The 17,579-nt window shown below is 35.8% G+C and overlaps 1 protein-coding gene across 1 annotated transcript in view; it reads left to right on the plus strand.

Annotated features, from left to right (window-relative positions):
* LOC130078461 (calcium-activated potassium channel subunit alpha-1-like) overlaps nucleotides 1–17,579 on the plus strand; it is a 79,106-nt gene that overhangs the window by 25,467 nt on the left and 36,060 nt on the right. Inside the window, exons 8-15 of the mRNA XM_056243974.1 lie at nucleotides 2,112–2,203; nucleotides 4,932–5,042; nucleotides 9,662–9,767; nucleotides 10,618–10,700; nucleotides 10,811–10,880; nucleotides 13,304–13,459; nucleotides 13,539–13,648; nucleotides 14,942–15,010. Coding sequence (XP_056099949.1) covers nucleotides 2,112–2,203; nucleotides 4,932–5,042; nucleotides 9,662–9,767; nucleotides 10,618–10,700; nucleotides 10,811–10,880; nucleotides 13,304–13,459; nucleotides 13,539–13,648; nucleotides 14,942–15,010 — 797 coding nt within the window. The remainder of the gene's footprint in view (nucleotides 1–2,111; nucleotides 2,204–4,931; nucleotides 5,043–9,661; nucleotides 9,768–10,617; nucleotides 10,701–10,810; nucleotides 10,881–13,303; nucleotides 13,460–13,538; nucleotides 13,649–14,941; nucleotides 15,011–17,579) is intronic.

Consider the following 17,579-nt stretch of genomic DNA (forward strand, 5'->3'; position numbering starts at 1 on the left):
TTATTTTTTCCTATTAATATGAATATTAAAATATCACATTAATATCAATTATTAATATTAATAGTTTTTCAAAGTTTATAAAAACAAATAGATATATTTTGCTATTAACTGTTGTATTTACTGTAATGCTTTTGTATTTTCTACATAAAACAACATTAAGTACACAACTGAAAGTTTTAAGACCACTGTCTTTTTTTTATATAAATAACTTAATAAAATATTAATCTTAAAATATAACTTTGATATTAACTCTTCATATTAAATAAATATAAAATTATAAATGTATTCAATATAATTGTGTTCCTTTTATATGAATAAAATTAATTATATGTACTGTTTAGTAAAACAATCATAAAGTTGCTGTTGCTAGTACTCTATTCATATTGATATTACATTTTTTTTATTATAACTATAAATAATATTATTTTATATAAAATAATATGTAAATATAAAAAAGTGATTATATAAATTGTATATTAATAAAAGTATCTATACTATTTTGTAAATATATAAAATTAACATACATTTTTAATAATAATTGTTCATAAATTTGACAAAAAAAAAGTGTGTAAAGCTAGATTTGGCTGTTAACTGTAGTGTGATGCTTGAGATCTGACAGTCGTGTCCACATCAGTCCAGCGTGAGAGTTTGCTTGGACTAAACATGGCTCTTGAGGTTTCCTCCTTCATCACTGTTTTCCCTCTTAAAACGGCAGATCGAATCTTATCTGTGGCTTTTTTCTTTTTTTTTTAACACCGATATCCCTTAAAAACAGGGATATTTGCCAAACAGAATGCTTTTACTTTTAACCTAAAGCCTCCCATCCTTTAATTCTCGGCAATGCATGTATACAAGCATTCTGGCCCTCTAACTGTTATTCAATCTGTCTGGAGTTTTAAAGTTACAGCTCCAATATTTGACACTTAAAGGGAAAGTTCATGCAAAAGTTATAACTCTATTATCGTTTACTCACCCACATTCCATACAATGAAAGTGAAGTAACTAAAGTAACAGTCTATATGACTTGCTCACAAAAATACGTTCTAATAACGTTTTGCTAATTTTCCCATTAAGTTATGAAATCATTATTTCTGAACGTTTTACAAAATGTTTTTTCTTGGTTATTCGAACGTAAAGGAAACATTCCATTTTATCATTCTTCAAACATTACAATAATGTTACTTTTGAATGAACATTCCGAAAAAAGTAGCAACATTTAAAAAAAAATGTTAGACAAGCGTCCAATTAAAACATTTCAGAGGGGAAGGGAGGGGAGGGGGGATACTGCATGAATGTTTAATAAATAACTTGTTTGTGCTAATGTTTTGAGAACTTTTTCAAAGACCAGATAACTTTGAATGAACGTTTTTTTTAAAGTCCCCCTGTAGTCAATAATTGTATCCCTTAAAACTCATCTTTGATCACCAAAAGGACATATTTAAATTTGATATCTTGAATGTAACTCGACACCCTTGCCTCATTTAGTATGCGCGGTTCTATGAATATGCAAATGAGCCCCGCCTCCACTCACTCACTCAGCTCAGAGATCCACTGGTTGACGATCACATGTTGATCTGATTGGTTACAAGGTCGTTTGTGACGTTAGAAACACCAGCGATTTCAAACCGTGTTTTTGAGACTGTCTTTGGTTCACTGCAGTTTTAAGCAGAAAATACTCTGCAATGCTGTCGACTTATGAACTTACACATGGTGTGTCTTAAAGCAGATTAAAAACACCACATAGGCACATAAACAACATTTAAAAGATTTCCACCACAGGGGGACTTTAATGTTACTGGAAGAACGTTTATTAATAACATTAGCTTTGAGAACATTAGCTGTTAGCTCGGAAGCAATCGCTTTTTTGTCATTTTAAAGCTTTAGCGCCATTATATTTCATTATATGGCGATGAGATGCTTTATAGATGCACCTTTTGTCACGGAATAAAGAAAGTCGCATGGGTTTGGACTGACACGAGGGCGAGTACACAATGATTTTCGCCTGAACTATCCCTTTAAGCCTCTTATTTCTGATATGAGAACTCTCTTCTACTGAAAGTAGAAGCATTAGCAGACTTCTCTTGTCCTTTGTCTCCTGTCTCCTCCTCCAGGCCATGTTTGCCAGCTACGTTCCTGAAATCATAGAGTTAATAGGAAACCGCAAGAAATATGGTGGTTCCTATAGTGCAGTAAATGGGAGAAAGTAAGTACCGGTGGTTGGACTGCGCTGGTTCAGTTCAGTCTGCCGTCTGCATGCCCGTCTCTCTCTCTGTCCCATGCATGTAGGCAATGTTTGCTCGCTACGTGCCTGAAATCGCTGCTCTCATCCTTAATCGGAAGAAATATGGAGGGAGTTATAACTCGACCCGAGGAAGAAAGTAAGTCAAAGGATTAAAGGGGTGGTATAAATCTCTGATGTCCCCAGAGTGTGTGTGTGAAGTTTTAGCTCAAAATACCCCACTGATATTTTTATAGAGCATGTTAAAATTGTCACTTTTTGAGTGTGAGCAAAAACGCACGTTTTTTGTGTCCGTCCCTTTAAATGCAAATGAGCTGCTGCTCCCGGCACAGGGGGCGGAGCTTCAAGAGCTCTTGTGTGTGTGTGTGTGTGTGTGTGTGTGTGTGTGTGTGTGTGTGTGTGTGTGTGTGTGTGTGTGTGTGTGTGTGTGTTTGTGTGTGTGTGTGTGTGGGTGTGTGTGTGTGTGTGTGTTTGTGTGTGTGTGTGTGTGGGTGTGTGTTTGTGTGTGTGTGTGTGTGTGTGTGTGTGTGTGTGTGTGTGTGTGTGTGTGTGTGTGTGTGTGTGTGTGTGTGTGTGTGTGTGTGTGTGTGTGTTGTGTGTGTGTGTGTGTGTGTGTGTGTGTGTGTGTGTGTGTGTGTGTGTGTGTGTGTGTGTGTGTGTGTGTGTTAGCAGCTACGATTACTTCACACAAATATGCACACAGAATTTCAAAAACTTTTAGCCTTTTATGTTCAAACCCGAGTCAGACAAAGATGGAGAGACTCAAGAAGAAGTGACAACATGTACACAACATTTCTGAATGGTTAGTTGATGAATTTATGAAGCTTATGTGTAGTTATCTTCTAGTCATTGATTAGCATATTCTGTCATGATAATCTATAAATCGTGTTCCTGGGGGCGGGGTTTATGTAAATTTTAGGGTTAGTGATGTCACTAACCCGGGAGGAAGCTGGTGTAGTTCTACCAGCCGTTTGTTGTAGTCCTTAAAAAGCAATTTCTTTAAAAGCAAATATCTCCCTTTGCTTTGAACTTTGAGCGTCGTAACTTTGCAGATGTTGTGTATGCTCAAACAGCAACACACTAACACAGTTAGAAAAGTGAAATCATGATCAACCACCCCTTTAAAGCCGACGAACTCCAACTCTTACCTCAGAGGAAGTTGTTGTAGTCCATCCTGTGATGTCAGAGGTGCTCCTCCACAGGAAGTAGTATTATGACATAGTCACTGAGGGTCTGGGGTCAAAAGGCACAAATCATCTCATCGCTTGTGGCGTGTGTGAGTCGCTCATCGCTTGCTGGTGTGTGTGCTACTTGTGACACTCGGGCTTGTACGTCTCTTATAGCATAGCAGTATTTGGTCTCTTCTGTTCGTCTGTGTTTCATGAATCCAGAACTTTTAAACTGCAGGTTTGCTTTGGAGATTCAAAGCAAACAGATTTGCCTTTATATACAGACTACTGTTAAAAAGGGACAAGAAAGAAAGTAACACTTTTATTCAGCAAGGACGCATTAAATTGATCAGAAGTATAATGAATTTATAATGAAGCAAAAATTTCTGTTTCTTTTCATTAAAGGATCCTGAAAAAATAAATGTATCACAGTTTCCTCAACAATATGAAGCAGCACAGCTGTTTTCAACAGTGATAATAATCAGAAATAAATCCTCATATTAGAGTGATTTCTGAAGGATCATGTGACACTGAAGACTGGAGTAATGATGCTGAAAATTCAGCTTTGATCACAGGAATAAATTACACTTTACTATATATTCACATAGAAAACAGCTGATTTAAATTGTAATAATATTTCTCAATTTTACTGATTTTACTGTATTTTTGATCAAATAAATGCAGCCTTGGTGAGCAGAAGAGACTTCTTAAATATTAAAAACTCTCACCGACCTCAAACTTTTGCACAGTAGTGTGTGTGTACTGTATATATTCTCAGTTAATAAGTAAGGGATAATGTCACCAGCATGTGCCTTATATCTATTAAAAATCTGTTCTAGTTTAGCTTTTTTAATAAATTATAATTAAATCAATTATGGTGGGGTTTCTCCATTGGATTCTAGATAATCATAATAATAAGCCATTTTACAAGGTGTCACAATTATGCACATATTTCACAATATATGTACAATCACACCTGGTGTGTGTGTGTGTGTGTGTTAATTTAATGCCATCCAAACAGCATACAGATTATATAATATGTATAGATGTATATGTATATATTGCTTGAATTGAGATTTGATTGTCATTAACCATTTTGATTGCTTAACCTTTTCAGCCCGTCAATGACGACTCTAATTCTTGCTTGTTAAATGTCTCAGATGCGTTTGGCTTTAAATTTCTCATGATATTAAGACTGGAGTGTTTAGATTTTAGTTCATAGTGTATATTTGCTTTGTGCTCATCTATTTATTGCTATTTGCTTTACACTATAAACATTTAGAAAATATAAGCATTTAAAATGCAAAGGCTTTCTCCTTTTGAGAAGCGATTTTGTTATTGTTGTTTTTCAGGGTTAATTAATTTTACATGATGGCAGTCTAATTTTCTCTCATTTTAAGGTTAATATTGTGTTAAACCTGTGATAGCAGAGACATGGCTCCATGTGGCCTGGGCTTGTTTTCTTGCTAATCGCGTGTAGTTCCTGTAACGTCTTGTTTAAACTCTTCCTCATGATAACTCAGGCATATCGTCGTCTGCGGTCACATCACACTGGAGAGCGTCTCCAACTTCCTGAAAGACTTCCTACACAAGGACAGGGATGATGTCAATGTAGAAATAGTTTTTCTCCATAAGTAAGTATAACAGTGCAACTGAATGGAGTAGTTCACTGCAAAAATGCTTTTCTTGCTCAATATTTTTGTCTTGTTTCCAGTCCAAATATATAAAAATTCTTAAATCAAGATGCATTTACTAAAGTTGTAAAATGACATAAGACTTTAAGTCTTGTTTTCTGGGGAAATTAATCAAAAATATAGCTGCGAGCAGCGATTACGGGCCCAAGCCGGTGGCACCGCAACCCCGGTTCCTTTAGTTACCTAAAGGCACCGGGGTGGCGGTGCCGCCGGCTTTGGCCCTTCATCGCTGCTCGCAGCTATATTTATATATATATATATATATATATATATATATATATATATATATATATATATATATATATATATATATATATAAATTATATATATATATAAAAAAAAATATATATATATATATATATATATATATATATATCACTTGCCTTACCGGATTAGAACAATGAAAACAATAAAAAAATAACTAGGGAATCACTAAACCGAGAGAATTAATCTGTTTTGATGATACACTCAAAATATTACACAAGCAATTCTTTAAATTTAATGATATTCAGAACAGAACAAGAATAAAAAAAAACTATAATTAAGAAATAACCGAAATAATTGAAAGCGAAAGTGAAAGTAGGTGGTGTTTGGCTCACGTAACTCTCTCATTAGAATCAAACTGTTTCAACATTTGCGATGTATTTGGATGCTAAACTATTCTTCATTATGGGCTTTGTACTTCACTCAGGTTTCAATATGTGTGTGTGTGTGTGTGTGTGTGTGTGTGTCTGTGTGTCTGTGTGTCTGTGTGTGTGTGTGGGTGAGGTGCGGGTGCGGGTGCGGGTGCGATTGAACTGTTACACATAAAAACATACTCCGTCATTTTGTTCATAGAGGACATCATTCAAACTGCAAAGTGTTTACTTATATTTGTGTACACTCGCAATAAAACACAACAAAGTGCTTTTGTCAAACTATAAACTCTTGTCAAACTGTAACCTACAACTGTCACCCAACTAAAATCACACGCACACACTGTCTAAAAGCAAAAAATATTTATCCAACCCCATTTAAAACAGTCTGTGGGAGCCATCTTTTGGACATTCACCATATCGCATTGATTTTCATTTATTGTCCTCAGAGCCCTAATCTGTTTATTTTTCAATTACACATTCTACATTGATTAAAAAAGAAAATTCTAATGTGTTTTTATTTTATACAGGAATAAGTTATTTATAATTCAGATGAGAATAAAGTTAGTGTTAGTTCAAATTTTAAGGAAAACAAATATATTGATCTGAAATATAGCACATTCATCTCAGGTTAAATTACCAAACATACAATCTTAATTTAATTTAAAGCAAACGATACATTTAAAATATATGGGTTGTATGCATATTTTGGAATTTAAAAAAAAGATATATATCCAAAAAGACAAGGCCTTAAACTTGAACAAGGGTTAAACTCTTGTCGCTGTAAGAGACACAATGATTCAGCATTTTGAACGAATCGATTGACTCAAAGATTCAATGACCAATCCATAAACATGTATTGTCTCATTCATGAATGACTCAGTCGTTCGAACGAATCATTTGAACGAATGAATCAATGACTCACTCATTAAGACGGTCGCCTGGCGACACCTAATGACGGTTATTATTCTAAATAATTGAATTTATTGATCAAATTTACAAATTAAAAATGAAAGATGAAGCATACATTTAATAAGACTAGACTAGGGGTGCCCAGCAGATATTACAATATGCAGATTTAAATATACCATGGCCCCCCACCGTCAATTTGGTGTGTGTATAATAAAATCATTTAGTCACTACAATTAAAACTTGAACGTATTTGCTTACTAAATTGTGAGCAGAACGAAAGTTGCAGCAAAGATCAGCAACAGGAGTCAAAATTCATTAATCACGAGAGTGAAGAGCTGACTGGAAAAATTATGACGGAATATTTTGTGTAAAAGCGCCTATATAAGCGAATCTGTCATTTACTCTTTTGTTGTTGTCTTTTCCCTGAAAACCGGAAGCAATCGGTCCCCGATATGGCGCTAATTTTCAAGTGACACTAAAAAGTATGCGGCTGCACTGGAATTCATAACGGTGCGCGTCCATGGCGACGAGCGAGCAAAACAGAGCGAATGTTTTTTCATTTCTACTTCCATAGAAATTCATTCGAGCGCACTGTGAGCGCCACCACTATAAATGTCCGTGCGGACGTCCTTACTTTACTTTCACTTTTAACTTAGCGATTTAACACGTTTTACACGTCAAATAACCGGTGAGAAAATATTCTCGGAGTCACATAGGCTACCTAATATATTTAAATACAATAGGCCTACCTGATTTTGAACACAAGAGGGCAGTATAGCCCTATGTATTATTTGATATATTTATTTTTTTAACTGAATAGTGCATCCTGGCTGTTTTTAAACTTGTACATTACTCTTAAATTGAAAACAAGAATAAAATGGGTTTAGTTGTGATATTTGTATAATTTTATCTAGAAATAAATGGTGTATAATTAAATTTTTAGAAGATATGAGGCTTTTAGTGTTTATTTTTTTTTTTACATGATTTTAATCCCTCGCCATAGCAAAACAATTAGAGATATTCAATAGATATTCACAATTATGCTTCTTTAATGTATTTTCATCATGTTGAAAAAGTTTGGTGGGAATAAAATAAACCACTTAAGAGGAGTGGGTAAAAATGTAGAGCCTGGTTTTGCAAAACATCCACATTAAGACAAAAATAGCCCACTTCCTGTTGGGCTGGCTTAAAGTTGTTTGGCCCGATGAGATCTATATACCGAGTTTCATAATATTACATGCAAGTGTGTTTGATTTATGGACCAAATTTTCTGACGAAGTTTATGGACCAAGTTAATTTAATTAATAAACTAATTATATAAAACTATTTTCAATGCACTACAATTCAACTGGTTATATGCCTTTACTTATTAATACAACTTATTTAAAAAATACAAGGCGTAAGACATTTATTTTCTTTTTTAATGCAGGCCAAACAACACAGCAGTCAAATGGTTAATCTAGCCCCCCTCCCCCTCCCCACACTCACAGACACACACACACACAGAGACGTAGGCTCAGAGAGAGAGAGAGACATAAAATGACAATTTTCAAACCAAAATATCTGACTTCCTGTTGGTTGGAGCTATTGAGTGTAAATTAGAAACTTGTCTGGCTGGAGGAGAACAATACACATACCGATTTTTATTACTGTAGATAAAATTAATCCCCCCACTTTTGACAAAAGGTGGCGCTACTGAGCCCTCAACACGCCCGTTTCTGAAACTTTGCACATGTCTACTGGCTAATAAATGAGATGTGTCTGTCGAGTTTCATGCAATTTTAAGCAATTTCAGGCATGCTAAGAGTCTCAAAAGCATAAAAAAAGAATATTAAAGTTTGATGCGTTGCCACGACAACAGTATCTAAGATATCAAGAATCCATTCACAGGTCTACATCTGCCGTGTGTTTACATTATAGTAGTGAAGTTTGAAGCAAATCGGGTAAAAATAAGAGGGTGATTTCAAAGCATTTAGGAAGTGACACACTTCCTTCTGCCAGTTGGTGGCGCTATAACTTTGACTCACAATAGTCACATCCATGTGATCGGGCTCTTACAGCGAACACACTGGTGAAGTTTCATCAAGATCAGTTAATGTATGCAGTAGTTATGACACACTTCCTGTTTCACGTTTCTCGCCATAATTTTGTTTCCTCGCCACGGCCAAACCGTTCGAGATATCAAAAATCCCCTCGCAAACTTTCATCCTCAATGTCTTGACTTCATGCTGACCGAGTTTCGTGCCGTTTGTTTGAATTCTCTAGGAGGAGTATTTCACATTCCATTGCGTGTGTTTTACCAACAACCCTAAATAGCCGACTTCCTGTTGGGCTGGGGTAAAAAGTAAGAGTGTGAAGTATATATGAAACGAGGAGATCTACATGTGTACCGAGTTTCATATTATTACATGCAAGCGTGTTTGATTTATGGACCATGTTTTCGGACCCCGTTCCAGGGGGCGCTGTCGAGCCCCCCTGCCACGCCCGGGTACCATCTTCAGCCCGGCCCTGATGGCCGCGGGTTCTGACCAGTGTGCAAAGTTTCAGGAGTTTTTGAGCATGTTAAGGCCTCCAAAAGTGTCCAAAAGGTAGCAGAAAAATAATAAGAATAATAATAATAATAAATAATCCTAAGGAAAACAATAGGGCCTTCGCCCTTTGGGCTTGGGCCCTAATAAAGTGAGTTTTTGCTTTAAACAAGCAAAATTATCTGTCAATGGGGTCAGAAAAATAATGTTTCTGTTTAAATTAAGATTATTTTTCTGACCCCATTGTCAGATAATTTTGCTTGTTTTAAGCATCAACTCACTTAATTTTGAATAATTCCCCCGGAAAACAGGACATAATATCTTGATTTAAGAAATGTTTGATATCTGGACTGGAAACAAGACAAAAATACTCAGTAAGAAAAGCAGTGTTCACCTAAAGAAGTATAGCTCTCTTTTGTGGGCCGTATGTGTTCGCCTCACCGTGCTGTTGTGTGTGTGTGTGTGTGTGTGTGTGTGTTTGCAGTATTTCCCCTAATCTTGAGCTGGAAGCCTTATTCAAGAGACACTTCACACAAGTGGAGTTTTACCAGGGATCTGTTCTCAACCCTCATGATCTCGCTCGAGTGAAGGTACGGGATCTGTCCTGCTTTGGCAAACGCAGGGTTTTCATAGTCAGAGAGAGTCTTAAGTTTTAAAATTGGGTTACACTTTATTTCGATACTAACTACAAGTAACTGCATCTACATGTCAACTAGCAGGAGTATTAATAGACTGATTATTAATATCTGCTAACACTTTATTTTGATGCTCCCCAAAATAGATTGATTTTGCATGTCAACTTATTATTATTAGGGACGCACTATATATCGGCCACCATATCGGTATAGGCCGTATATGTTTATTTTTAATGTTATTTTGGCCGATTTATTAAAGCCAATAAATAATGGATTATTTCCTTCAGCTGACACACTTCAAATACATGATGGTACAATTCAACATGATGGTTTTGAATTGCTTGATATGATTGAAATCACTTTGAATAGGAAAATACAGTTCAATGCAACATGCAGCAAGTCTGTCTACATAAAAGTTATAATGAGAACATCATTATAATTGTGTGATTGGGACATGAGACTTGTTTTTGCAATCAAAAATTATATAAAAAATTTGGATGTAGATTTATCGGCCAATATATCGGTTATCAAATATAAAAAATTATCGGTTATGAGTATCAACCAAAAAATCTACGAATGCATTTTTTAAAATCATTTTCACTAAAGTTTCATGACTCCCAGATGATTTTGTTGTATGAATATTTATAAATGCATGGACTTGTCTATGGTGAAATTCCTTGAAATTCGTCTGATTTGAATGATTTAATGATTTTTAACACAAACAACCCTGCAAACAGCAATTCTTTCGACCCATTTATTTCCATCCTTTAAAGTTTATTCACTTTTTTAACCTGTTTTCTTATAGATTGAGTCGGCCGATGCCTGTCTGATCTTAGCCAATAAATACTGTGCAGATCCTGATGCAGAAGATGCATCCAACATCATGAGGTGCGCAGTGTATTTAAACCTCCTTAATGATTATTGCATTCATCTCAAAAATCAACAACTTTTGATGGATTTCAGAAGGTTCTTGATTTGAAATGTGATGTTTTTTCTAGGGTGATATCCATTAAAAACTACCATCCAAAGATCCGCATTATTACACAGATGCTGCAGTACCACAATAAGGTGAGAGTTTCTCTTTCTGCCTGGAAACAACTGGTTTTACACACACACACACACACACACACACACACTCCTTCACATTTGATGTCACTAACACCCAACACTTTAGACTACACATTTGGTTCACATTGTAATTCCCAGATAAACTCCTAAAGAGTAACAATCCATATTTTGTACTATACATGTTCTTTTCTGTATGGCACTTTTAATGTTATTCGTAATATTTAGTTTCTTGTATCATTTCACACACTTTGAAAAAAAGGGTTAACTGTTAAGGTTAACTCTAGGGTTCTTGACTCAATTTTAAAGAACACTTTATGCCAAAAAGTTTCTATATAAGGAGGATTGTCTTAAATGATCACATAATACTTTCATGTTTAACAGGTTATTTCAACTTTTTTTCTACTGATAAAGTATGTTTATGGGCAATTTAAGTCATAAAATTGAATTAAAATTAAAACTTGATGAATGAATTAAAACTAAATACATGACAGAACCCTTAAAAGGTCCTGTATATGAAGTGCCTGATTGAATCCTTTAAAAAATGTAATTAAACTTAAACATGCTGTTGCTACTGAAACTAGGAATCACTTTAATGCTTAATGCTTAATGCTTTCTATTAATGTTCGATATGGACTGAGAAGGGAGGTTTGGGTTGTCCGTTTTTAACTATGTAATGTACACTCACCTAAAGGATTATTAGGAACACCATACTAATACTGTGTTTGACCCCCTTTCGCCTTCAGAACTGCCTTAATTCTACGTGGCATTGATTCAACAAGGTGCTGAAAGCATTCTTTAGAAATGTTGGCCCATATTGATAGGATAGCATCTTGCAGTTGATGGAGATTTGTGGGATGCACATCCAGGGCACGAAGCTCCCGTTCCACCACATCCCAAAGATGCTCTATTGGGTTGAGATCTGGTGACTGTGGGGGCCATTTTAGTACAGTGAACTCACTGTCATGTTCAAGAAACCAATTTGAAATGATTCGAGCTTTGTGACATGGAAGTAGCCATCAGAGGATGGGTACATGGTGGCCATAAAGGGATGGACATGGTCAGAAACAATGCTCAGGTAGGCCGTGGCATTTAAACGATGCCCAATTGGCACTAAGGGCCCTAAAGTGTGCCAAGAAAACATCCCCCACACCATTACACCACCACCACCAGCCTGCACAGTGGTAACAAGGCATGATGGTTCCATGTTCTCATTCTGTTTACGCCAAATTCTGACTCTACCATCTGAATGTCTCAACAGAAATTGAGACTCATCAGACCAGGCAACATTTTTCCAGTCTTCAACTGTCCAATTTTGGTGAGCTCTTGCAAATTGTAGCCTCTTTTTCCTATTTGTAGTGGAGATGAGTGGTACCTGGTGGGGTCTTCTGCTGTTGTAGCCCATCCGCCTCAAGGTTGTGTGTGTTGTGGCTTCACAAATGCTTTGCTGCATACCTCGGTTGTAACGAGTGGTTATTTCAGTCAAAGTTGCTCTTCTATCAGCTTGAATCAGTCGGCCCATTCTCCTCTGACCTCTAGCATCAACAAGGCATTTTCGCCCACAGGACTGCCGCATACTGGATGTTTTTCCCTTTTCACACCATTCTTTGTAAACCCTAGAAATGGTTGTGCGTGAAAATCCCAGTAACTGAGCAGATTGTGAAATACTCAGACCGGCCCGTCTGGCACCAACAACCATGCCACGCTCAAAATTGCTTAAATCACCTTTCTTTCCCATTCTGACATTCAGTTTGGAGTTCAGGAGATTGTCTTGACCAGGACCACACCCCTAAATGCATCGAAGCAACTGCCATGTGATTGGTTGATTAGATAATTGCATTAATGAGAAATTGAACAGGTGTTCCTAATAATCATTTAGGTGAGTGTAGTGTGACAAAGTCTTATTCAGGGCTAATTTTTGATGAAATAAGCCCTTTAAAGAGGATATATTAACTCGTGATTTTGACTCTACTAGAACAGGTTTTCCTGCTTGAATGTTGATTATTCTCCTCATATTCTCCATTGTTGCGGCTCCTCTCTTCCCAGTCTGTCAGTAACGCTCTGTTTCCTTCCTGTCTCTATGAAGCCCCTCCTTCTGAAAAGCACACTGTGCTCTGATTGGTCGGCTGGAGCAGTGTGCTCTGATTGGTCGAGCGCTTCGAGTGTGTTTGGGAAATGTCCCGCCCCTTCCCATAAACGCCAGTTTAACACACTACTAACTAACTCAACCAGGCCCCGCCCCTTTATTCTGCGTATGAATTATTATAATGAGGAATATTGTGACGTGTTCGTGACTCAAGACTACAATGGAGGCGTTTCAGGAGTTCAGAAACACTGACACTGATATAGAGAAGAACTCCCGCTGGAGGGACTTTGCTCAAACGGCAACATTATGTTACTTATGTTTCTGTCCTTGTGGTTTCCAGGCTCATCTTCTCAACATCCCGAGCTGGAACTGGAAGGAAGGTGATGACGCGATCTGCCTCGCCGAGCTGAAGCTGGGCTTCATCGCCCAGAGCTGCCTGGCACAGGGTCTGTCCACCATGCTGGCCAACCTCTTCTCCATGAGGTCCTACATCAAGGTCAGTCCACGTGTGGCCCGTCAGAACCATGTCAGCTTTTACATACTGAGTATCAAACTCTCTACTTTCTCCTGCGTAGATTGAAGAAGACACATGGCAGAAGTATTATCTCGAGGGAGTAGCCAATGAAATGTACACGGAGTATCTGTCCAGTGCCTTCGTGGGTTTATCCTTCCCCACGGTCTGTGAGTAAGTATGATGTGTGCGGTTATGAAAACCAATTATTTTAATAGTAAAGTCATAAAAACTATACAGATGGAAGTATGATCTAGTGAAATATAAACTGTTATATTTGAGGTTCTTTAACCTGTTAAGTGTCACCCCCCTTTTTTTGAATATACATGAAAATGCACATTTCGAACTTAAGTGGTTGTAATTCAAGAGTGCTTTGGAATATAGACGTAAGATAAAGGTCTCGTTTTAAAGAAGACATTTGGCAGATTTTTGTAGAAGTGAAATAAATTAAGAAAGTGAAACAGAAAAAAAGTTATAGAAGTTTGAGTTTATGAAAATTTACAATGTAAAACAAATTAAATATTCATATTTTATATAAAATTTATATTTTTAAAACCTGGGCGACTCTAAAACTGCAAAAAAAATCAAAGTTGTGTGTTTCAAATTTTAGGTTGATATCTCAAAAAATGAGCTTTCAGTGAGAGTGTGTTTGGGCGCAGTACCGAACGCTTCCACTAGGGCACAACCAGACTCCATTACTGCCCATATTAGGGCGCCGCCAATTCCATATGTGTTTTGAGTGATATGAACCATTATTTCCACAATTTTCTTACAATTTATGAAGTAGACATCCTATTCAGAAGTAATATGAGAAGTTTGGCAGATTTTGATATGAATTCAACCTCTAAGAAACACATAAAAAGAGCAAGTATGTGCGTTATAGCTCGCCGCCACATCACAAATGGTGAATCTATCATTTATTGTCTTTATATTTAAAGAAATTTCAGACCCTTTTTTCTAAAATAATTGAATGGATGCTATCTTTTGAACTCTTGGCATGAAAACAAACTGAGGTTTCTACCCTTCTTTCATGATTTTTCATGTTCATCACTATTTCAAAATAAAAGTCTGAACACGCCTTAGGAGTATGAAAATATTCTTGTTGCAAATTGATAAATTACGGCTCCTCTGTAATTTACGGCTCAATCAATCACCAAATATGGAAACTAGAGATTGTACGCTTTCAATTGATATATAGTTTTTCAAGATTAGTTTAGGTTTAGTATAGGATATTACCGTTTTAAAAATGTAATGGATTTGGGCCCACCGGTGACACTTAAGAGGTACAACCATTCAATCATTTTTTCAATTAAGCAGAAGCCTTTCTTTCTGCATACTTCGGCTGTAAAGTTTCTGGTTTGGTTTGAAGGAGATGAATATAAATGAGATAAGGAAACAAATGTCCAGTCCCCGTTGCTTGTCTTTTACGTGTCATTTATTTTTAATGTGCCTTTTATTTCTCTGCAGACTGTGCTATGTGAAGCTGAAACTCCTGCTGATCGCGATCGAGTATAAATCAGACCAGAGAGAGAGCAGGTCGGTCTGAGCTTCATTAAAAACGTTCATAATCCTAAAAGATCCAGTGTACTGACAGTAGAGCTGCACGATTAATCTGTAAAAGATCTCGATCTCGATGCAAACACCCTTTCATAATGACAACGACTCGCCTGTGTCTATAAAACCTTAGTTATCATGTACAGTATGGGTATGAAACGGCTTCACAAACAGTTTTTTCAACCACACAGTTTTGTCATTTCTGTGTGGCACATATTCATATTATGCTGGGATAAAATTGTATAGTTGGGATATAAACACTGATGTGGAAATAGAGCAAATCCCCTTTTGAAAGTAACTTGGCCTTTCAAATAACTATTGAAACGATTACATCGTTACACCACCAGGAGGCGACACGTGACTGGTTAAAATAGTTTTTTGCCATTGAATGATTCATTCCAGACATTCGTTCAAAAATATTGATTAATCCAGTAATGAAACAAGTGAAGTATTTTTGAGGGAGTCATTGAATCATTCATTGAAATTTTGGTAACACTTTATAATAACTGCACGTGCACGCTATTAATCATTAGTTAAGCATTAGTAAACAGTTAATTCATAATTTATAAAGCATTAACAGACATTAATAAGCAGTTTATAAATACAGCTATAAATGCTTTATTCTTGATTTAGAAGCATATCTATAATGTGTTTAATGAAGTATGAAAATACAATTATTAATGATCAATTTATTATTTTTAAATGAAGTATAGCATTATTTACAAATCAGTTATTTAGGAGTTGTCAGTGGTTCATAAGATCACTTAGAAAGTGTGAGTAAATGATTAATAAACTATTTAAATGTACATACATCTTATTATTCAGACATATAGTGATAGTTACTTAGTGAGTTAATAAATGCATTACTAACATGTATTTCTACTGTAATTCAGGGTTAATTCAGGTAGTTATAAAGCATTTAGTAGTGGTCAGTTAACTGTTTTTGTGAGCTCATCTAAAGTGAGGACTAGTAAAGCATTTATATAGGAGATTTAAAGGCTCATTTATCTTCTAAACAGAAAAAGGAAACAAACACAACACAGTGACACAGAACATAAAAATATTTAAATCTCCTATATAAATGCTTTACTAGTCCTCACTTTAAATGAGCTCACAAAAATAGTTAACTGACCACTACTAAATGCTTTATAACTACCTGAATTAACCCTGAATTACAGTAGAAATACATGTTAATAAAGCATTTATTAACTCACTAAGTAACTATCACTATATGTCTGAATAATAAGATGTATGAATGTACATTTAAATAGTTTATTAATCATTTACTCACACTTTCTAAGTAATCTTATGAACCACTGACAACTCCTAAATAACTGGTTTGTAAATAATACTATATACTTCATTTAGAAATGATAAATTGATCATTAATAAAGTATGAAAATACAATTATTAAACACATTATAGATATGCTTTTAAAACAAGAATAAAGCATTTAGAGCTGTATTTATAAACTACTGATTAATGTCTATTAATGCTTTATAAATTATGAATTAACTGTTTACTAATGCTTAAATAATGATTAATAGCGTGCAGTTATTATAAAGTGTTACCGAAATATATTTCGATTAAATCAAACATTTTACAGCAATTAACATTTTGTCAGAACATTTAGTAAATTACATGTTATTTTGTTTAGTTGTCTGTTTAGAATCGGCATCTCTGTTTGAGAAAAAAAAAAAAAAACATGATTCTCAATATATCCAGAATTGTGCAGCTCTATATATATTTCTTTAAAGCGACATTAAAAAAATGTTAGCGTATTGTTGAAGATTAGCGTGTGGTTTAGGAGAACGCATCTGTAGTTCAGTCTTCATCCTGCATTTAGTGGCTTGTCTCACTTTGCTGCTGTTTGTGTGTTTGTTTCACACAGGGGTGGAAAATGGTATGAAATGATAAGGTTTCGTTTGGTGTGGTCACGTCATGCCAAATCCTCTTGAAAATGTACTCGTCGTATATCCCTGAAACGTTTGCGCTGGGTTATAACGTTAAGTTGAGGCAGAACTGCATATGTGTAGATTTTCAAGGGATACGTTCAGTTTCTGTACTTCTGGTCGAGCTGTGTGTGTGTGTGTGTGTGTGTGATAACTGTAATGTACAGTATCTGCCACTGCCCTTCTCAACGTGTTTAATGCTTTTACTGTGAACAAATTGTTTATTTCATGTAGTGTCACACTTATGCATTTAAACATGCTAAATGTTTAATGGAGAACTCCGGCGCAAAATGAACCTTTGGTCTAATAAAACATTGGTACCTAGTCAACCGTTCTCTGAGATTTGTTTTCATGATAATCGAATGTAAAGAGTTTTATCTCTAAAAACTGTTTAGCGTATAACGCTAGTAATGGGGGCATTTAATAAGTAAAAAGAAATCGCTAGTTTATACCACTAACAAGACTCAAAATAGCTCCACACGAACACAGTAACATAATGAGGGTCCCTACATGCAAAACGAAGCATTGAGAACTTTGTAAGTGTACAGACCGTTTAATAAGAAGATAAAGATAAAGACAGTCCACTTCGTGTATACAGA

The sequence above is a fragment of the Rhinichthys klamathensis genome, unplaced genomic scaffold (assembly GCF_029890125.1).
Source record: "Rhinichthys klamathensis goyatoka isolate OS25496 unplaced genomic scaffold, OSU_Roscu_1.1 h1tg000880l_1, whole genome shotgun sequence".
NCBI lineage: Eukaryota > Metazoa > Chordata > Actinopteri > Cypriniformes > Leuciscidae > Rhinichthys > Rhinichthys klamathensis.